Source organism: Mobula birostris, chromosome 2, assembly GCF_030028105.1.
Source record: "Mobula birostris isolate sMobBir1 chromosome 2, sMobBir1.hap1, whole genome shotgun sequence".
NCBI classification, from domain to species: domain Eukaryota; kingdom Metazoa; phylum Chordata; class Chondrichthyes; order Myliobatiformes; family Myliobatidae; genus Mobula; species Mobula birostris.
Window position 1 is genome coordinate 217,659,879 of NC_092371.1, and position 24,064 is coordinate 217,683,942.

General features: G+C 40.1%; 1 protein-coding gene across 4 annotated transcripts in view; it reads left to right on the forward strand.

Moving 5' to 3' along the window:
* Nucleotides 1-24,064, forward strand: part of runx2a (RUNX family transcription factor 2a) — a 238,631-nt gene that overhangs the window by 160,461 nt on the left and 54,106 nt on the right. For 3 of the 4 annotated variants that reach the window (XM_072251457.1, XM_072251455.1, XM_072251456.1), the window contains one exon: nt 7,111-15,377. The exons of the other annotated variant lie outside the window; for it this stretch is intronic. In XM_072251457.1, coding sequence (XP_072107558.1) covers nt 7,111-7,589 — 479 coding nt within the window. In that variant the 3' untranslated portion in view covers nt 7,590-15,377. Of the gene's footprint in view, nt 1-7,110; nt 15,378-24,064 lie in introns of those variants that run through there. 4 annotated transcript variants of the gene reach the window in all.

A 24,064-nucleotide genomic window follows, 5' to 3' on the forward strand; every position in this document is an offset into this window, starting at 1 on the left:
TCAAAATGTTCCCCCACCGCTTTCATGGATTAATGATTTATTAATGCCTGGTGCCATCTACCCCTGTGAGTTGCTCAGCTTCCTCTCACATACTGTAGAACGATTGCCCTCACTGCTACAGACAAGGAAAGCTGAGGGGTATACTTTGAAGTCAGAAGTGTGTGTATGCTTTTAACTAACTATATAAAGTAATAGGGAAATTATATCAGCACATTTTCCTTTCACATATGGTAACATTATTCTGACTTTAAGATTTCAAAATAATTGTGGTAATCAAGAAGGACAACATTGTGAAATTAGTCAGTCCTTTTAAAGGAACTGATAGAAATTTAGCTGCAATTTGACTTTGCTTTTTCTGCAAACAAAACCCGAGATTTTCTGAGGTAATTAGCTCGACTGCTGACAGGGAATGTATTTTATTCCCTCTCAGTCGCTTTTCTCCACTGTCTAAAATCTCGGCCTGCAGATCAGACAAGTGTGAAGTGGGCTTTTTGAACATCTTTCTGTGCCAGTATTACTCCTCAGTTGACCAACAGAAGAAGAATGGGGTGGGGGGACAGGGTAGTCTCATTGAGACTTAACAGATATTGAAAGGCCTAGGTAGAGTGGAATTGGAGAGGATGTTTCCTGTAGTGGGGACCAGAGGGGACAGCCTGAGAATAGAGGGAGGTCCATTTCGAACAGAGATGGAAATGAATTTCTTTAGCCAGAGGGAAGTGCATCCATTGTATTAGTTTCCATGGATGGCATTGGGGATGGATAGGCCATTGGGTATATTTAAAGCAGCATTTGATAGGCCCTTGATTAGTAAGGTGTCAAAAATTATGGGGAGGAGGCAGGAGAATGAGGTTGAGAGGGTAATAGGTCAGCCATGTTGGAATGGTGGAGCAGACTCAATGGACCAAATGACCCAATTCTACTCCTATGTCTTATGATCTAACAGAAAGGAAAGACAATGAACTTCAAGAAAACTCTCCAACCCCTTGTCATGTTGGAATGTCAAATTGATGAATGCCTGATCACAAGTGTGGGAACTTACAAGTTAGAACAGCTTACTTATCATTTACTAGGAAACCAGCCACTTGCTCCCCTTGAATTTGTTTCTTAAAATTGTCCTACGCTCCTCCAAAATATAAATGCAAATAAATTTGAATAAGCAAATATATTGATCTGAATAGAATCATTCTCTGACAGAATGCATTATTTTAAATTTGGATCATTTGTAATTCCACCTCTGTAGAACATACTCTTAACATTGGGTTGTGCTCTGGGGGCATTTTGCTTCAGTTTTGGCAAAATGAATAATTTATAACAGCAGTTTTGATTGACCAGTCATATCATTACGTTTTGAACTCTCTCACCTGCATACAGATAAAAAATTACATTATGTTGCCTCTAGGAGACAATCTGGCTGGGTGAAAGACTATCGATTTGGAATGAAATATGAAGAAAACACTTTTGCTATTTTTAGGAGAAAAGTTTTGTTTTAATGTCTTTCTGTGTTTGAAACACAAGCAATTAGACCCTTTTAATTTTTTAAAGCAGAATATGGATTGAAAGGGAAAGAGGATTTGTCATTATTATTTTGCTAATTTAAGGCATTGAACCACATCTAAGGGCTTTGGCTCATTAAAAATTTCATGGAAACAGTTCAATGAAAACGTTTCCATATGCCTTTCCGATTCATTCTATTCCCTCTGAAGGGGTCCCAACTCACGCACTCACTGGAAGCATTTCAGAGAACGTAGCTGAGAAACAGGTCCAGGGCAGTAATGTCCTGATCATGTGAGTGCTTGGTACAACTTGTGTGGGCTTCTTAAACACATGGCTCTTTGAAGAATGAATTTTAAAAAGACTGCAAAAGTATTTTTTTAATATTGATGTATCTGCTAATCATTTTACAGTGTGACATAATAATCTTGATTAAAGTTTTCCTTACATGACTGATTTCATAACGTTTCAGTAGAAGTACGTCCTGTGAATTTTAAGTCAGCTGTCTGGCCCAGAACAATTTCAATGCTAGTCATACTGTATGCAGACATCCCACCTCTCCCGGAACTTCTGGGAGTCTCCCGCATATTGATAGTGGCTCCCTGATGCCCACAAATTATATACAATATCACGGAAATCAATTTTTTTGAGAGTGAGCGAGAGAAAAGCAAGAGAGAGCGCGAGAGCAACCACGAGAGAGAGCGCGAGCGAGCGAGCGAGAAAGCAAGCGAGAGAGGGAGAGAGAGAGAGAGCGAGCGAGAGAGAAAGCAAGTGAGTGCTTGAGAGCGCATGAGTGACCACGAGAGAGAGAGAGCGAGAGCGCACCATTGTGGAGTGTTCCAAAAAAATATATAAAACGTACATCACCCCAGACTACACTAAAGTGTACCCCTGCCTAATAGGGGTCAAAATAATGACAGTGTTTCTCGCCGCTCTGTTTGCAACAATGACTTTTCTATTGCCCATGGTGGGTTAAGACTGTAAAAGACATGTTGAGGTGAGTTTAACAGGTGTCGTTCGTTCATTAGCATAGCTAACGTTATTTAAACTAGCTGGCCAGCTGCTAAGGAGCTACTCTATTGCAGACATCCCACCTCTCCCGGAAGTCTCCCACAAATTGATGGTGCTACCTCCCTGAAATGAGTTTTTGCAGGGTGGGATGTCTGTGTATGCAAAGTCAGCTACCTTAACAACAATAGTTTCTATGTTTGTAACATCTTCAATGTAATGAGATGTTCCAAGGTAGCTCATGGAAAAATAATCAAGCACAATTTGAAAAAATTACACATATTGGAAGAAGTGACTCAGAGATTGGTCAAGGAGATAGCTTTTAGGGACCATCTTAAATGGGGGGGGGAGATAGTGGGAAGTAGGAGGTAGCATTCGTATGGGGAATTGTAACATTATTTTGATGGCAGTTAGTATCACTTGTGGGAGAGTTCAGGGCATGGTTTCCCAACTTTTTCATGCCATGGACCCCGACCGTTAACCGAGAGGTCCGTGAGCACCAGGTTGGGAACCCCTGGTTTAGGGAAAGGTGTTAAGAATTCCAGGGCACCTCCCTTGGTCAGCTTTGAAGTTCACTATTTGAGAGGAAATAAATCAATGGAAAGAGTACAGTCGGGAATTTGTTGCCTCTGTTGTTTTTTTTTAGTCTGTTGCTGCTTCATTCCCTCTAGACACCAGTCACTCTCTCCAGCCTCAAGTATTCATAAGAACTGAAAGCTTGGTTAAACGTGAAAGGGTTAGTTATTGAAGCTTCTTTGAAATAATGTGGAAACTAGCCATACGGCATATATTTGATGTTAAGTAGTTAGCTAAAACTACATTTTGGATAATTGAGAAGGCTGAGTTAAACCATCCTTGGATGTAAACTTGGACAAAATTCAGAGCTGTAATACATTTTAAAGAGAAATGGCAGTTTTTGTCAATAGTCCTTTTTATCTTTGAAAAGAGCACAGTCCGTCCTATCAGCTGTGTTAGGGAAAAAACAGGTCAAAATTGATTTGTGCTGTTGGTAGTTTTGGCATGTTTAAAGTTATGGGGTGTGAAAGTTAAAATGAGTTAATAGCCCGATGGGCTGCTAAACACTTAAGTTCTCATATGACTACTTCTGGAGTTAACCCTGTTTGGAGAACTTTGGCATTCATGCAGCCTTAGTGAATATTAATACTGGTTCATGTTGCCGAGAACATGGTAGAAAAGCTCATATTAAGTGTCAGATAAATTGTGGGGTGGAAGACAACATGCCTGACATGAGCTGTTAACATATTTCTTCTCTCAAACACCCTTCCTACTTCTATTAATGCACATACGATACTGAAGTTCATTTCAGTAGTTAGTATGACTCCCTTCTTCGCCTGAAGTTAAAACTGTTGGCACCTAATCTCAGTGAAGGTTTGATTACAGGGCAGTGTGTAGGAGGGATGTTAGTAAGCATGACTGGTCACACCCCATACCCCCTAACTGAAAGAATGCTGAGAATAGGCATACCAGACATACTGAAGGAAGAATTGCATTTCATACCTAAGATATCTGCTGTTGTTTAGGCACAAAATAATACATAGTGATGCATTCCATCCAGTTTTATGTGCAAACTTCCTTTAAAACTGCTTCAGGAATGTGCTTCAGCAAATCACTTATATTAATTACTGTATAAAAAGAACTGTACTCCATCCAGAAAAAATGTAGTTGAAAATAGTTTTAAGATGTTTACCAAACTTCTGTTTAACCAGAACTGTGGGCATCATATACTGTTTATTTTATTCCAGCAGATTCCCCTTAGGAAAGGTTTTGCTATATTGATACCTGATGCATCTTTCCCCTTCTAATGAAGTACACAGACATTAGTACCCTGTATGCTCCTTGTTGTGTCACACTCCCCCCCCCCAGTTGATTAGAGAAAGATTCAGAAGTAGAACTAATATATCTGTGATTTCTACTTGATACTTCATTGGTTGCGAAGAAAGTTTTTTAGTCAGAGGGTGGTGAATCTATGGAATTATCTATGGGCAGCAGTGGAGGCTAAGTCATTGGGTGTATTTAAGGCAGAGATTGATAGGTACCTGAGTAGCCAGGGCATCAAAGGTTATGGTGAGAAGGCGGGGGAGTGGGACTAAATAGGAGAATGGATCAGCTCATGATAAAATGGCGGAGCAGACTCGATGGGCCGAATGGCCTACTTCTGCTCCTTTGTCTTATGGTCTTATGGTTCAGAATCAATGTGCCTGCAATTTATAAACAAGGGTGTAAATCTTTTACATTTATTTTGCATTTACCATAAAGAACAAAAGGTAGATTTGTATACATATATTGGATTATTTTTAGCAGGGTGCAATGAGGAAGAGACTACTTCTTAAAAAATGGATTTTTGTTGTTTTTTTATTCCAAAGTCCATAGCGTTGCATAAATCACGAATGCCCTGGAATTTAATCAGACATATTCTCATTGAATTACATATTACTGCTCAAGAATTTGAGCCTCATTCATGGTCAGTACTCAAAATCTGACAAATGTGCGCCCAGCATTGCAAATGATAATATTAGCTCCATAAGTGGTAGTGGGCCAACAATAGCTTTGTATGAGAAATACGAAAATGTATAATGATTATAAAATCTGTTACTTCTCCATTACATATGAACTCACAACATTAATATCATTTGATATATTTGCATAATAATTTTAAAAATATGCCAATATAAAGCACACGAAAGATCAATTGAGGAAATTATAAATTCAATACAGGAAATCCAGGTCAGGTGATATCATAATTTGTGAGTTTGAAGTTTGTACTGTGTATAATCTTGATCTCAACCACAGATTGAGATTAGTACCTTATTAGTTCATTATTTTGTCCATTCTGAGGAACTTGTCACCAGCAATGTCATCCACCAGATATTATGCAACAGCAGAACCATGCAGTTGTGAGCTTTACACTGAAGATTAGGAAATTCGATTTAATCGTAAATTTATCAAATGATAATCCTCAGATTTGCGGGTGGTAATGTAAACATTTGAAAAATTCTTAACTTCTGACAAGGAGATTTTATTAGCTAAGTAAGTCCCATGACCAGCACATTGCCACCAGTTCAATAAATTGTACCTTATCCTCAGGGTGATAAGACAGAGTAGAATGTACAGAGATCAACTGCAGGAATGCAAACGATGCCAGTGTGACTATGTTAAGTCTGGTAGTTATTAGCGAGAATTGTTCTTTTCTCGCAATGTCAGCAAAGTAAATGATACAATGAATTGAGAGCTAGGGTAGTGTCGCGGTTAGGGCAATGTTACTACTTCCCAGGTTGTCAGAGTTTGGAGTTCAATTCCAACGCTGTCTGTAAGAAGTTTCTATGCTCTCCCTGTGACCACGTGGGTTTTATCCGGGTGCTCTGGTTTCCTCCCACGCTCCAAAGCTGTACCAGTTAATAAGTTAATCGGTCAATGTAAACAGGCCTATAGTTACTGGATAACTGGGTGGTGCAGCTAGTTGGGCTGGAAAGGCCTGTTCTCTGCTGTATCTCTAAATCAATAAATTACAACAACACTGCAACACATGAACACAGTTCGGTAATGTTTCTCATCAAACTCTGTTGCCTCTTCGTACGTTTTGTGAGACAATAGACAATAGGTACAGGAGTAGGCCATTCGGCCCTTCGAGCCAGCACCGCCATTCACTGTGATCATGACTGATCATCCACAATCAGTATCCAGTTCCTGCCTTATCCCCATAACCTTTGATTCCGCTATCTTTAAGAGCTCTATCCACCTCTTTTTTGAAAGCATCCAGAGACTTGGCCTTCACAGCCTTCTGGGGCAGAGCATTCCATATATCCACCACTCTCTGGGTGAAAAATATTTTCCTCAACTCCATTCTAAATGGCCTACCCCTAATTCTTAAACTGTGGCCTCTGGTTCTGGACTTACCCATCAGCGGGAACATGCTTTCTGCCTCCAGCGTGTCCAATCCCTTAATAATCTTAAATGTTTCAATGAGATCAACTCTCAGCCTTCTAAATTCCAGAGTATACAAGCCCAGTCGCTCCAATCTTTCGACTTATGACAGTCCCTCCATCCCGGGAATTAACCTATTAATCCCTCAATAGCAAGAATGTCCTTCCTCAAATTTGGAGACCAAAACTGCACACAGTACTCCAGGTGTGGTCTCACCAGGGCCCTGTACAGCTGCAGAAGGACCTCTTTGCTCTTATACTCAATTCCCCTTGTTATGAAGGCCAGCATGCCATTAACTTTCTTCACTGCCTGCTGTACTTGCATGCTTGCTTTCAGTGACTGATGTACAAGAACACCTAGATCTCGTTGTGCTTCCCCTTTTCCTAACTTGACTCCATTTAGATAATAGTCTGCCTTCCCGTTCTTACCACCAAAGTGGATAACCTCACATTTATCCACATTAAACTGCATCTGCCATGCATCTGCCCACTCACCCAGCCTGTCCAAGTCACCTAGCATTCTCATAACATCCTCCTCACATTTCACACTGCCACCCAGCTTTGTGTCATCGGCAAATTTGCTAATGTTACTTTTAATTCCCTCATCTAAATCATTAATATATATTGTAAAGGTATGATATATCTCTTCTCTGTTATTTTTCTTTTACAGGTGCAACAGATCTTGGTCCCTTCTCAGATCCCCGGCAGTTTGGGCTTTCTTCGCTCACGGAAAGCCGTTTCTCCAATCCTCGAATGCACTACCCAGCCACCTTCACCTACACACCAACTCCAGTTACAACTGGCATGTCTCTAGGTATGTCTGCAGCCACACACTATCATACTTACTTGCCACCACCTTATCCTGGCTCATCCCCAAACCAAAGTGGACACTTCCAAACCAGCAGTGCGCCCTATCTCTACTATGGCACCTCATCTGGATCTTACCAATTCTCCATGGTGGCAGGGGGAGAACGCTCGCCCTCCAGAATGCTGCCACCTTGCACCAGCGCATCAACTGGCAGTACACTTCTCAATCCGAACCTGCCCAACCAAAATGAAGGTGTTGATGCCAACGGTAGTCATAGCAATTCTCCCACTGTGTTGACTTCCACTGGAAGGATTGATGAATCTGTTTGGAGACCATACTGACTCTTTGATTCAACAAGAAAACAGAACAGCAGCTTTGAAAAGAACATAATTATTTAAACAGTGCCTAATGTACAGTTTTTAACTGGAAGAAAACCTTAAGATATGACTGCTTAGTGAAAGAACTAGTACAGAACTCAGGATGTTGCTGTACAGTTCAACATATGCACATGACTTTGGCTATTTTAAGCACCCCCCCCCAAACCCCACCCAAACTGAATGAACTTAACATCTTGTCCAAATAGTGTACATGAAGAAGTCCTGATTGCACAGCAAAGGAAACATTCTTTGATAAAGATGGGCCTTCCAAGAAGTGGCAGAGTGCAAATTGTAGTAATTACTGAAACAATGTTGAAAGTAGCAAAAAAAAAAGTGGCTATAAAGAAGGACTCTAAGCTTGAAGATGAAAAGTCCTGGAAAATACAACTGCCCACTTTAATGTTTCTTTTTATAAGGAAAATTGGCTCACAATTAGAGTAGAAGTATATGAAAAGTAAATGTATGCATTTAGTTTAACTATGCATAAAGGGGCAGAATTTTTCTTTTCCTAATACATTTCTTGAGGAACACCCGTTAAATGTAAATAGAGAGAAGTTGGTTTTATGATCTTTATGTAAGCATTTCTGTTTACTGAATGTTTACTACAGATTTCAAGATGACTTTCTGTTTTCTTGAAATGGTTTTATACATACCACAAAATTGCTTTTCAATTTCAAAGGAGGGTTCATCCCATCTTACTTGGAGCAATTTTATTCCACTATATTGTTTCATTTGAATATTGTTTACTCATTAATTGAATGATTCCTTGATGTTGACATACAGACATTAAAATGATAATGTCTACTTTGGCATCATTATCCTATTGTATCTATAGTTGTCTGTGTACTTGAGGAAGAAGGGCAATAGTTAATAATATCATAACATTCAAGCTCAAATGGGTTACTTTAATTAAATGGTATTTTCCTATGAAATTAGAATCATAAAATATTGTAATAATTAAATACCTGTGCATACTTAACGATGGAAGCTTGGTGGAAGTTGGGACACTCTTGGTAGTTCATGCCTGTAACTTTGAGAGTACTTACTTATTTGTCACCTATTTCATTTCAATCAATTTCCCTTAAAATCGACATACACTTAGAGGTACAGGGGTGGTCTTCTGCTGATGTAGCCCATCCACTTCAATGTCTGACATATTGTGCATTCAGAGATACTCTTCTGTGCATCACTGTTGCAATGTGAGGTTATTGGAGTTATTCTTGTCTTCCTGTCAGCTTAAACCAGTCTGGCCATTCTCCTCTGACCTCTCTTATTAACAAAGCATTTTTGCCCACAGAACTGCTGCTCATTGGATGTTTTTTGGTTTTCATACCGATCTCTATAAAGTCTGGAGACTGTTGTGTGTGAAAATCCCAGGTCAGCAGTTTCTGAGGTACTCAAACCACCCTGTCTGGCACCAACAATCATTTTATGGTCATAATCACTTAGATCACATTTCTTCACCATTTTGATGTTTGGTCTGAACAACAACTGAACTTCTTGACCAGGTCTGCTGAAACATGATTGACTGATTAGATAATTGCATTAATGAGCAGGTGTACAGATTTACCTAAAGGTGGCAATTGAGTACAGTGTATATATATATCTTGCTATAGAATGAAAAATTATTTGAGGAGCAAACAGCAATATTACATTGAAAAGTTTATATTGGTTGAAATATATGTTTGGAGGGTTTTGTTAAAGGGATATCTACATGTTTCTGTATAACAGCTCTATTCCCAGTTATATATGCCTAGCTCTGCTTATGAATATAAGAATGAAGCCTTCCATTGGTTGAGGTCGACCATGACTGTTGCATCCTAGTTGTCCACAGTCAGCCAATAGAAAGCGACATCCATGGTTGACCTGACTACAAGCCAGGACAGTATGATATGGAGAGCAAGCAGCTTCTTAAACAGAAGGCTGACCCTCTCAGAAGAGGCTGATACTGATTGGCACCAGTGGTGTCGCAGGAATTGCTAGTCAGCGTTGAACTCAACGTAGGACTGCCTTAGGTATTCCATCTCTGGATCTTTCCTTGAGGTTTACTACCAATGGATTTCCCCATGAGTGTGTACAGCTGCGAGGCAGTGGAAGTTTGAGATCAGAATTTTCCTTCCCCTAAATAAGCTGCCAGCCATTGCTGACGAGCCCCATCTGCCCAAAGCAACTGGTTTGAAGGCACCAGTAACCCACCTTTGCCCCTTCTCCTGTCAGCTGAAACAGTTCTGCCAGTCACACTTCGCTAAGTCATACGTGAAGGCTAGGAGCTGGACATGGTTGTCAGCGGCTATTTGAGAAGCACACCATTTAATTGGCGGTGGGAGCTTATCCCTACAAACCCCCCCCTCGGCTATGACAAACTTTCGGAACCATAGAATAAGAACTTACTTTTGGCATTTGCTCTAAATTTAACTCACATTTTCCAGTATTTTGCTGAAAAATCAATGTGCTAACAATGAGAATTTACAGTATCAATGCAGTTGAAAGTTCACATTGAAGTCTTGACATTATTCCCTCTTAAATGCTTCTAAGGAATCATAATTCAAAATACCTTCCATCAGGGAATTAAAACCATATCTCAGTTTAATGCCTACAGCTAAAAATACATGATTTTAGAGTCCTGATGAAGGGTCTCGGCCGGTAACATTGACTGTTGCTTTTCCACAGATGCTACCTGGCCCGCTGAGTTCCTCCAGCATTTTGTGTGTGTTGCTTGGATTTCCAGCATCTGCAGATTTTCTCTTATTTGTGATTTTAGAGTCACTGTTTCTTTTAAACAATGAAAACTAAAACAAAAATGCAGAAAATACTTTTTATGTTCTCTTTATCTTCCTCCTTGGTCCATGTTAGCGAAGGTGATTCGATGCTCTTTTTAGAAAGAGTGATAAAACATAGAGAACAATGTTGCTGTATACACGCCACATAAAATTACATATACTGTACAGTATCTAGGCATAATTTCAATGAATTTTTAAGTTAAATATATGTGGCTCATAGAGACATAGAGACATACAGCACAGAACAAGCCTTTGAGCCCATCTGGTCCATGTCAACCCATTTAAACTGCCTACGCCCATCGACCTGCACTGGACCAGAGCCCCCCATATAGATAGATAGATAGATAGATATACTTTATTGATCCCGAGAGAAATTGGGTTTTGTTACAGCTGCACCAACCAAGAATAGAGCATAAATATAGCAATACAAAAACCCCCAACAATCAAACAACAAAATGCAAACTAAGCCAGATGGAAAATAAGTCCAGGACCAGTCTATTGGCTCAGGGTGTCTGACCCTCCACGGGAGGAGCTGCAAGTTCGATGGCCACAGGCAGGAATGACCTCCCGTGCCGCCAAGTGTTGAATCTTGGTGGAATGTGGCTGAAGTCCAACAGTAAAAAGTTCAATATCCGGTCTACAAACACGTTCCTCGATCGTAATATGGCGCAGATTGCACCATCTGTTGTTAACCAGAACAGTAAGCACCCAACTCCTTTACGCTTACCGCTCTCAGTGGACTTCCAGTCAGCCGGAACGGTCTGGAAGCCGTCCATGGAAAAGTTTTGATCGGGTATGTCCACGTGCAGCCCCGTTCCAGTGAAACACATAACACTGCACTCCCGAAATGTTCTCTGACGCCTGGCTAGCGCCATGAACTCATCCATTTTATTACCCACCGAGCTCCTCTTCTCCATAAGTCTCTGTTGTCTCGACCCGGTCCTCTTTCCTCGACTTTGTGATCCCCCTCTGCATCCTCTGTGTGTTTTCCTCCAGGTTTCAGCAGGGGTGTCCGCCGCTCTGCTTGCTAAACCGGCCAACATTAGCGCAAGCAGCTGGTCCCTGGAATGAACAATGCAACCATGCTTCTGTCCCACGTGATGGGATGTAAATATTTCCAGCACTAAAAACCCAAATAAAACTCTCTCTACCAGCATGTTAGAGAGGATACAGCTTGGACGTGTTACCGTGAAAAAAAAACAAAAAATAACATAAGTTACAAAGTAAGAAGAAAAAAGTAAGAATCCGATCGGAACGGCTGTAACAGGCTGCATGCACGACCGGCGCATGCGCATTTATATCCCTACCATTCATATACTTGTCCAAACTTCTCTTAAATGTTGCAATCAAGCTCACAACCACTTGTGTTGGCAGTTCATTCCACACCCTCACGAACTTCTGACTGAAGAAGTTTCCCCTCATGTTCACCTTAAATATGTCACCTTTCACACTTAACCCATGACCTCTGGTTGTAGTCCCACCCAACCTCAATGGAAACAACATGTTTGCATTTACCTTATCTATTCCCCTCAAAATTTTAGAGGCCTCTATCAAATCTCCTCTCCATCTTCTACATTCTAATGAATACAGTCCTAACCTATTCAATCTTTCCTATAACTCAGGTCCCCCAGACTCAGGAACATCCCTGTAAATTTTCTCTGTGCACTTTCAACCTTGTTTACATCTTTCCTGTAGGTAGGTGACCAAAACTGCACACAATACTCCAAATTAAGCCTCACCAATGTCTTATACAACTTCAAAATAACATCTCATCTCCTGTATGCAGTACTTTGATTTATAAAGGTCAAAAGCTTCCTTTACAACCCTATCTACCTGTGATGCCACTTTCAATGAATTATGGACCTGTAATTCTCAGAACCCTTTGCTGTACTACACTTCTCAGTGTCCCACCAGAGCCTACCTTCTCGGGCTCTGGTAACAATGAGAAAGGAAAAACCTGCAAATAAAGAAAAATGAATAAATGATTCAAGTTAAAAAATACGGCAGGCCCTAGATATCAGGAGTAATGGAATAGTGGCTAATATTCTAAATAAGAATATCTTGTTATTTGTTACATGGTTATTTTGACAGAGATGTTACCTTTGAGGTAATTAATCTAGTTTTCAGACTCAGAAGCATTGTCCAGATGCACAGGAACTAACTTCAGACCATCCGTTGTTATTATTAAAGTGTAGTTAACACTTAAATGTCTGCTTTAATTCATATAGTTACAGCTACCTTAAGATGTATTAATGATACAACTTTAAGCAAAATTAAGTTTATTTTCAAGCACTACTAGAAATTACACAACATAGTCATTGTGATTCACTAGCACTTCAGAAGTGCTTCGTTGGCCATAAAGCACAAGGGGTATCCTGAGGCCTGAATGTTATTTCTTTTATTATCATGCTGAGGTGAGACTGAAATTGATTCACTTCTTTTAATGTAACTGCTTTGTGTATGGGGAACCTACCATATATTAAAGTAACCCAGGTACTTGATATATTAAAATTGCCATACCTATAAATCTTAAAAAGATTACACATGGAAATGTGTATTCTGTCTTTGTAACTTATAAAGCACAAAATACAGGAGGTACATTAATGCAATATCTTATCCTAATGCTTCCTTAGTTTCAAATGCTTCGTTCTATTCTGAGACCATTTTATGTATTAAATAAATGTCAAATATTTTTCAATATTTAGAGATAGCAAGCTTTTTTTTTACTGTAACATTTTCTTGTGTGAAGCATGCTTTTGTGGACCCAAAGTTCTATTTACATTAAATCTGGACAACTTTATTGATATTATTTATTGCAAGTGGTAGCTTGAAGCAAACCACCAGTCTACATTTATATATCTGTACAGGTAATGAGTTCGATAGTTTTCAGCAGCATTTCTAAAAGCAGGTGTCAGGTTACACAACTCGAGGTTGAACAATCAAATCCTACTGCCAGTGCAAGCTGTTACCTATTTAATAAAAGGTACTTTATTTGTTTAATGTAATTTTTATTGCTAAGGTGGATTTTCAAAGATTTATATATGTGTTTTTATATAAAGTGATTTTTTAAATAACATTCTTTGTTAGGATGTGATATTGTAGGGCTGCTGGCAGCAATTTTGGAACAAAATTTAAGGTTTTGTACAGTCAAAAGCACATCCAACTAGATCCAGTATCCACCAGACTTATGCAATAATTACTATACATTTTGGACATCATGCAAAATGTATACATCATTTTTTTCATTAGTAGCAGATTTTCCACTGCAGATGTGAACATTTTTTTGGGGTTTCTGACAAGTTAGTTCTCAATGGTACCAACTTTTAACATGGACTATCAGAGAATCAGGGAAATGTAATAGGCAGAGGGACACACAAATTAGCCTTGTTCTCGAGCCTCAGTCAGTAGTCCTGTAGGCTACAGCATATCAAATGTTCATGAAGATTCCTTCTATGTTCGATGAGAGTTTCTGCCTCTGCGATCCTTTCAGGCACTGTAACCGGGGCCTTCATAATAAACAATTAAAAGAGCTTTCCTCAAATCCTTTCTTAACTTTTTGTCAATGGCCATATATCTATACCCCAGTTTATCAAGGGGTTATGCGATACCCGAGATGATTTAAAGATACATTTGTTAATTGACATTATCAGATTGCCAAGTACTTGATCTGTTTATGTGGTGGTATTAGATAATTCAAGGTATTAATAAACAAAATGAAGAGAGCTTCAAATCACACCATTTGGAACATGCAATTACAACTAATCTCCAAGTGTTCAAATCTTGAAATGTTACATTTAGATCCAAAATTGCAAAAATGATATATTTTTTACTGAGCATAAGTTTTGGCAATAGTACTGAATATTAGAGTATTAATCTCTCCATTTTTCTTTTTCTGTTGATGATGAGAAATAATTACATAATTTGAAACAATATTTTACCATTTCATTAGTGTTATTAATGAAGGCCTAGCAGGGCAGATCAAACCACCAGATTGAAGTATACCTGGTTGTGTGTTGGTGAACAGCCGAATCCAATTTCCTCTAGATACCAGAATTGGATAGTTGTTGTTATGGAGGCAAAATCATTGATTCTAGCTACAAGCTGAAAGATTTACTGAGTATAGCAGTTCACGCCAATAATTGATGAGTATAGCTGTGTCAAAAGAATTTGAGCTTTTTTTCTATTTGACAATTGCACCATTAATGTAACTGGCCAGAACTGTTGGCAAAAATAGACTCTGTTTAAAAATTGCATGTTTATTTGCTTCCAGTGAAAGCCATCTTAAAATTTGTTAAAATAATTGCTGAATGCTATGAGAACAATACTCTTCAAGTTTCAGCACATTGAAAGGCAGGTGGAAGCTTTAACTAAAGTGATTGAAAAGGGAGCAAGGTGAAGCTTGTCCAACTCTGATTTAGTTACGTTATAGCTGACCCTAGAATCTCTGTAGAACACAAAAGGGTTTTTTTTTTAAAAAACAGTTTTTCACACAGTTCATATTTAGTATTCTTATAGTTTGTGATGTGAGACACAAAACGGAAATCCGAGCTTTCTAATGCAACTACCAGACAGATAGTTGAGCTCCACAAAGAAAAGCTCTATGAGCACGCATTTTGATCTGTTCATATTTTTGTTTATGTAAAACAGACAACAATCTGCAATCTTGTTTTCGATGGTATACTTGCACTTCGGCCTTTTAAGTTTTTTTTACTTTTTATATAAATACTAGCTTTTTTATTGCTGTTAGTTAATAATTGCTTTGCACTGAGTATACTGTACAAATGCATTGTGTTTCCAAGCCATTGCCATCATTGATTATGAATCACTTTGCTACATCTTAAAAGGGAATAATGCTAAGGTAGTGGTTTATGTAACACAAAACCCACAAGATCTTTTACCTGGCATTTTGTCATGATTGTAACATTGATTTAAGTTTGAATTTCATTTTCAATAAAATGGCATTTTCTATTAATTCTGTATTAATGTTTGTGACCACTTGAAGATAATACAAAGGAAATGTGACCATGGTTTAGAGCCTTGAGATTCATACTTGCAGTGGTTCATCTAGATCAGCTGTTCCCAACCTTTTATGCCATGGACCAATGTCATTAAGTAAGAGGTCCACAGACTTCAGGTTGGGAACACCTGATCTAGATAAGTATCTCTACTGTAACCCCTGAAACTATTATTTGGAATGTTTGAACAGGAAATTCAGCACCATGACATGATTTCTGACAACTATTGGGTGTCATATCTGTTGTACTTGAACTGCCGAACACTTCTAGCATGTGTTTTATTTCATATTTCCAACGTCTACTGTATTTTGCTTTAATGTCATCAGGGCTTGAGATGCTGCACTCAGCTTAATGCTGCTTTACCATTAAGGACAGTAACTCCTGTCACATCTGCAAGTTAGCTCCCGTATTAACATAGAAACAAGGTCCCACACAGGAGATTAGTGTGCAAACTTAAAGCACACGGTATTGGGGGTAAGGTATTGGTGTGGGTGGAGAGTTGGTTAGCAGACAGGAAGCAAAGAGTGAGAATAAACGGGACCTTTTCAGAATGGCAGGCGGTGACTAGTGGGGTACTGCAAGGCTCAGTGCTGGGACCCCAGTTGTTTACAATATATATTAATGACTTGGATGAGGGAATTAAATGCAGCATCTCCAAGTTTGCGGATGACACGAAGCTGGGTGGCAGTGTTAGCTGTGAGGAGGATGCTAAGAGGATGCAGGGTGACTTGGATAGGTTGGGTGAGTGGGCAAATTCATGGCAGATGCAATTTAATGTGGATAAATGTGAAGTTATCCACTTTGGTGGCAAAAATAGGAAAACAGATTATTATCTGAATGGTGGCCGATTAGGAAAAGGGGAGGTGCAACGAGACCTGGGTATCATTATACACCAGTCATTGAAAGTGGGTATGCAGGTACAGCAGGCGGTGAAAAAGACGAATGGTATGCTGGCATTTATAGCAAGAGGATTCGAGTACAGGAGCAGGGAGGTACTACTGCAGTTGTACAAGGCCTTGGTGAGACCACACCTGGAGTTTTGTGTGCAGTTTTGGTCCCCTAATCTGAGGAAAGGCATCCTTGCCGTAGAGGGAGTACAAAGAAGGTTCACCAGATTGATTCCTGGGATGGCAGGACTTTCATATGAAGAAAGACTGGATGAACTGGGCTTGTACTCGTTGGAATTTAGAAGATTGAGGGGAGATCTGATTGAAACGTATAAAATCCTAAAGGGATTGGACAGGCTAGATGCAGGAAGATTGTTCCCGATGTTGGGGAAGTCCAGAACGAGGGGTCACAGTTTGAGGATAAAGGGGAAGCCTTTTAGGACCGAGATTAGGAAAAACTTCTTCACACAGAGAGTGGTGAATCTGTGGAATTCTCAGCCACAGGAAACAGTTGAGGCCAGTTCACTGGCTATATTTAAGAGGGAGTTAGATATGGCCCTTATGGCTACGGGGATCAGGGGGTATGGAGGGAAGGCTGGGGCAGGGTTCTGAGATGGATGATCAGCCATGATCATAATAAATTGCGGTGCAGGCTCGAAGGGCCGAATGGCCTACTCCTGCACCTATTTTCTATGTTTCTATGTCCCTAATATCACAAAATGTCATCATCAATATCAATATCTTTATCTGTATGATGTAAGTGATCATGGTCTTTTGACTCTTGGCAAATTTTTCTACAGAAGTGTTTGCCATTACCTTCTTCCGGACAGTGTCTTTACAAGACGGGTGACCCCAATCGTTATCAATACTCTTCAGAGATTGTGTGCCTGGTGTCAATGGTCACATAACCAGTACTTGTGATATGCACCTAGCTGCTCATACGACCCACGTTTTCACATGACCCTGATTGGGCAGCTAAATAAGTGTTACAGCTTGCCCAGGGGCGACCTGCAGGTTAGTGGAGGGAAGGAGCACCTTATACCACCTTTGGTAGAAATGTATCTCCACCCCACCACTCATAAACACAAAGTCTATTTTTGAAATAGACAGTTGAAAGGAAACTCTGAAGAAGCAGTGCTTTCTACCAGTTTCAAGTGGAATGTTACCTTTCTCACATGGCACAAATACTTTCTTTGACTCTTAACTGTTTGGCTTACATGATGAAATAAATTTTTTCATAACTGGTTTGGTTCATTATAATTATATGTAAAACTTGGTGAGAGGTTTCAAATTCTCTACTTGGTAAAACTATTCTATTTAGTGACACTGAGAGACCACTATCTTGTTCAGTTCTGTACTTTACCCCAATTCAAATGTTATCCATGTGACTTACAACTCCGTTTATTCATAGATAGTGGAATAGCTGGATTGTGACCCTGTTTTTAGAAGCGTATCTCAGCCCCTAAAACTTAAACAGCAATTTCTTCCCATTTCCAATACTTCTAATAAATGGACTGCTGCTTTTTACGATGTATGTCAATGATTTGGACTACAGTGTTAATGGATTTGTGGCTACATTTTCCAATGGAGGAGCAGGTAATGTTGAGGAAACAGAGAGCCTGCAGAGAGACTTAGATAGTTTAGGGGATTGGGCAAAGAAGTGGCAAATGAAATACAATGTTGGAAAGTGTATGGTCATGCACTTTGGTGGAAGAAGTGAACGTGCAGACTATAATTTAAATGGGGAGAGAATTCAAAATGCAGAGATGCAAAGGGATTTGGGAGTCCTTGTGCAGGATACCCTTAAGGTTAACCTCCAGGCTGAGTTGGTTGTGAAGAAGGCGAATGCAATGTTGGCATTCATTTCTAGAGGTATAGAATATAAGAGCAGGGATATGATGTTGAGGCTCTATAAGGCACTCGTGAGACCGCACTTAAGGGTTTTGTGTGCAGTTTTGGGCTCCTTATTTTAGAATGGATATACTGATATTGGAGAGGGTTCAGAGAAGATTCACGAGAATGATTCCAGGAATGAAAGGGTTACCATATGAGGAATGTCTGGCAGCTCTTGGATTGTATTCCCTGGAGTTCAGGAGAATGAGGAGGGATCTCAGAGAAATATTCCGAATGTTAAAAGGCCTGAACAGATTAGATATGGCAAAGTTATTTCCCATGGTAGGGGATTCTAGGACAAGAGGACACGACTTCAGGATTGAAGGACGTCGATTTAGAACAGAGATGCGGAGAAATTACTTTAGTCAGAGGTGGTAAATCTGTGGAATTTGTTGCCACGAGCGGCTGTGGAGGCCAAGTCATTGGCTTTATTTAAGGCAGAGATAGATAGGTTCTTGGTTAGCCAGGGCATCAAAGGATATGGAATGAAGGCAGGGGAGCAGGGATGACTGGAAGAATTAGATCAGCCCATGATTGAATGGTGGAGCAGACTCGATGGGCCAAATGGCCTACTTCTGCTCCTATATCTTATGCTCTTATGGTCTTAAAAGGTAGTGTTCAAAGAAAATAAAAAATGCACGTTTTCAAAATGGCCATATGTTCGCACATGGCAGTGCCCAGGGGCACAACTCTTCAACTCATGGAGAGGCCTGAGCAACACACATGGGTCTGCAACCCTAATTCCTCAGAATTTCCTGCAACATAACATTGTGGAAATTTAGGATTTAATCAAGGGGTCCATAGTTCAAAATCTTTTTCAGAAAGTTGAAGAAGCATGTTGCATCTAATTGCTCCAGTCAATCTAACCTGCTGCCAACACGTATTCCTTTCCCTTCACCTCCTTGCTAGTCACAGCCACACCTGTCTATCCCAACATTCAGTGAGGCTTCTGCACCATGATACTTCCAGATCAATTCATAAACACAAGAGATTCTATAGATGCTGGAAATCCACGCAGCATGCACCAAATATTGGAAGAAATCAGGCAGCATCTATGAAGAGGAATAAACAATCAACATTTTGGGCCAAGAAGGCCCGATGAAGGGTCTCGGTCCAAAACATCGGCTGTTTGTTCCTCTCCTAAGGTGAATCCAACTCATTAACAAAATTGGATTTATTTAAGAAATACTTAAACGTTAAATCTGAATGAGAGACTTAATCTGAACATAACTTTTTGATAATCGTTTGCAATCCAGATTGAACAAAGGGGTTGTTGTGGGTGCATCAGTATAAAGCATCTAACCCTTCACCCCTTGACCATAAAATTATAAGACATAGGAGCAGAATTAGGCCATTTGACCTGACGAGTCTGCTCCATCATTTCAACATGGCGATCCAATTCTCCTCTCAGCTCCAATCTCCCACCTTCTCCCCATACCCCTTCATGCCCTGACAAATCAAGAATCTATCAACCTTTTCTGTCAATATACATAAAGACTTGGCTTCCACAGCTGCCTGTACCAAACAATTCCACAAATTCACACTCTCTGGCTAAAGAAATTCTTCCTCATCTGCATTCTAAAAGGACATCCTTTTATTCTAAGACTATGTCCTCTGGTCTTAGACTCTCCCGCCATAGGAAACAACCTCTCCACATCCACTCTATCAAGGCCTTTCACCATTTGATATGTTTCAATGAGGTCACCCCTTATTCTTCTGAATTCTAGTGAATACAGGCTCAGAACCATCAAACGCTTTTCATGTGACAAGCCATTCAATCCTGGCATCATATTCGTGAATTTTCTTTGAACCCGCTTCAGTTTCAGCACATCCTTTTGAAGATAAGGGTCCCAAACTTTCTCACAATACTCCAAGTGAGGCCTCACAAGTGCTTTATAAAGTCTCAACGTTGCATCCTAGCTTTTATATTTTAGTCCTCTTGAAATGAATGCTAACATTGCATTTGCCTTCCTCACTACAGACTCAACCTTCAAATTAACCTTCGGGGAATCCCGCACAAGGACTCACAGGTCCCTTACGCATCAGTTTTGTGTATTTTCTCTCCATTAAGAAAACAGTCAACCCTTTCATTTCTTCTACCAAAGTGCTCGACTATACACTTCCTGACACTGTATTCCATCTCATTTCATTGCCTATTCTCCTAATCTGTCTGTCCTTCTGTAGCTTCTCTACTTCCTTAAAACTACAGTGCCTATAAAAAGTATTCACCCCACCCTTGGAAGTTGCCATGTTTTATTGTTTTACAACATTGAATCACAGATTTAATTTGCCTTTTTTGACACTTAATCAACAGAAAAAAGACTTTTGTATCAAAGTGAAAACAGATTTCTACAAAGTGATCTATGTTAGTTACAAATATAAAACACAAAATAATTGATTGCATCTGTATTCACCCCCTTTACTATGACACACCAAATCATCACTGCTGTGGACAATTGGTTTTAGAAGTCGCATAATCGGTTCAATGGAGATTTGTTTTTGAAGACCTCTATGCAGCCCTGGTGTTTCAATTGATTGTAGTAAAAATACACCAGTACCTAGAAGATCCAACTGCTGGTAAGTCAGTACCCTGGCAAAAATTACATCACAAAGACAAAAGGACACTCCAAACAACTCCGCAAAAAGATTATTGAAAAGCACAAGTCAGGAGATGGATACAAGCAAATTTGCAAGTCACGGAATATCCCTTGAGTACAGTTAAATCAGTCATCAAGAAATTGAAAGAATATGGTACAGCTGTAAATCTGTCTAGTGCAGGCCGCCCTAAAAATCTGAGTGACTGTGCATGAAGGGGACTAGTGCACAAGGCCAACAAGAGACCTAAGACAACTCTGGAGCAGTTACAAACTTCAGTGGCTGAGATGGGAGAGACTACATGTAAACAAATGTTGCCAGGGTGCTTCACCAGTTGCAGCTTTACGGGAGAGTGGCAAAGAGAAAGCCACTGTCGAAAAAACTCACATGAAATCTCAGCAACAGTTTGCAAGAAGGCATGTGGGAGACTCTGAAGTCAGCTGGGAGAAGGTCTTATGGTCTGATGAAACTAAAATTGAGCTTTTTTGGCCATCAGACTAAACACTATATTTGACGTAAGCCATCAAAATCACACCATGCCTACCATGAAGCATGGTGGTAGCTGAATCATGCTGTGGGGATGTTTCGCTGCAGCACGTCCTGAAGGGCTTGTGAACCTGGTGCAATCTGCAAGAGAACTGCAACTTGGGAGAAGATTTGTTTTCCAGCAAGTCAATGACCCCAAGCATAAAACCAAAGCCACACAGGAATGGCTTAAAAACAACAAAGTTAACATCCTGGAGTGGCCAAGTCACAGTCCAGACCTCAATCCAACTGAGAATTTGTGGCTGGATTTGAAAAGGGCTATTTACATCTATTCGATCTGACAGAGCTGAAGTAGTTTTGTACAGAAGGATGGGGAAAAATTGCAGTGTCCAGATGTGCAAAGCTGATAGAGACCTATCCACACAGACTCAAGGCTATAATTAGAAACATAGAAAAACTACAGCGTAATACAGGCCCTTTAGCCCAGAATGCTGTACCGAACATGTACTTACTTTAGAAATTACCTTACTTTAGAAGTTACTCATAACCCTCTATTTTTCTAAGCTCCATGTACCTATCCAAGAGTCTCTTAAAAGACCTTATCGTATCCGCTTCCACTACCATTGCTGGCAGCCCATTCCATGCCCTCATCACTCTCTGCATAAAAAACTTACCCCTGACACCTCCTCTGTACCTACTTCCAAGCACCTTAAAACTGTGCCCTCTCATGTGAACCATTTCAGCCCTGGGAAAAGGCCTCTAACTACCCACACGATCGATGCCTCTCACTATCTTGTACACCTCTATCAGATCATCTCTCATCCTTTGTCACTCCAAGGAGAAAAGGCCAAGTTTACTCAACCTATTCTCAAAAGGCATGCTCCCCAATCCAGGCAACATCCTTGTAAATCTCCTTTGCACCCTTTCTATAGTTTCCACATCCTTCCTATAGTGAGGTGACCAGAACTGAGCTCAATACTCCAAGTGGGGTCTGAGCAGGGTCCTATATAGCTGCAACATTACCTCTCAGCTCTTGAACTCAATCCCATGGTTGATGAAGGCCAATACATCATATGCTTTCTTAACAACACAGTCAACCTGCGCAGCAGCTTTGAGTGTCCTATGGACTCGGACCCCAAGATCCCTCTGATCCTCCACATTGCCAAGAGTCTTACCATTAATACTATATGCGGCCTTCATACTTGACCTACCAAAATGAACCATCTCACACTTATCTGGGTTGAGCTCCATCTGCCACTTTTCAGCCAAGTTTTGCATCCTATCAATGTCCCACTGTAACCTTTGACAGCCCTCCACACTATCCACAACACCCCCAACCTTTGTGTCATCAGCAAATTTACTAACCCATCCCTCAACTTCCTAATCCAGGTCATTTATAAAAAATCATGAAGAGAAGGGGTCCCAGAACAGATCCCTGAGGCATGCCATTGGTCACTAACCTCCATACAGAATATGACCTGTCTACAACCACTCTTCGCCTTCTGTGAGCAAGCCATTTCTGGATCCACAGAGCAAGGTCCCCTTGGATCCCATGCCTCCTTACTTTCTCAATGGGGTACCTTATCAAATGCCTTGCGGAAATCCATATACACTACATCTACTGCTTTACCTTTATCAATGTGTTTAGTCACATTCGCAAAAAATTCAATCAGGCTCGTAAGGCATGACCTGCCTTTGACAAAGCCATGCTGACTATTGCTGATCATATTATGCCTCTCCAAATGTTCATAAATCGAACCCCTCAGGATCTTCTCCAACTAATTGCTGCCAAAGGTGCATCTACTAAGTACTGACTTGAAGGGGGTGAATACTTATGCAATCAATTATTTGGTGTCTTACATCTGTAGAGATCTGTTTTCACTTTGACATGAAAGAGTCTTTTTCAGTTGATCAGTGTCAAAAAAACCAAATTAAATTTACTGTGATTCAATGTTGTAAAACAATAAAACATGAAAACTTCCAAGGGGAGTGAATACTTTTTAAAGGCACTCTACCTGCCCTTCCACCTATCTTCATATCATATGCAAACTTTGCAACAAAGCCATCAATTTCATCATCCAAATCATTGACATATAATGTAAAAGGAATTGGTCTCAACACTGACCCCCGTGGTATACCAATTGTCACCATCAGCCAACCAGAAAAAGCTCCATTTATTCTCCCTCTTTGCCTCCTGCCAATCTGCCACTGTTTTATCCATGCTGAAATCTTTCCATGTAATACCATGGGCTCATAGCTTGTTAAGCATCCTCTTGCATGGCACCTTGTCAAAGGCCTTCTGAAAATCCAAGTACATATCAACGAATTCTCCTTTGTTATTATCCTGCTTGTTATTTCTTCAAAGAGTTCCAACAGATTTGTCAGGCAAGATTTTCCCATAAGGAAACCATGCTGACTACGGCCTATTTTATCATGTTCCACAGGACACTTTGACCTCCAATGTATCCCCAATGTCCATGTTGTAGGGCACAAGTGCAGAAGCCAAAGATGTATTTAACATCTGACAGGTTACTGGAGCAATTCCCTGCATTAATATAATCAGAGCTCAATCCTGTCCCTGTTTTGCTATTTACATCTTTTGATGATTGAACACCTAGCTGTTCCTTACTGGGCCAGCCCCATTTGCTCTTCTTTTGTGAAATCAGTGGAGGTTTTCTCAGAGATGAGCTCCATCCATTTAGCCCTCAGGCATTGAAGCTGAAGATTATATCCTCACATCTTAGAGGAGGAACATGGCAGCATGATGTCTTGGGTTTATAATT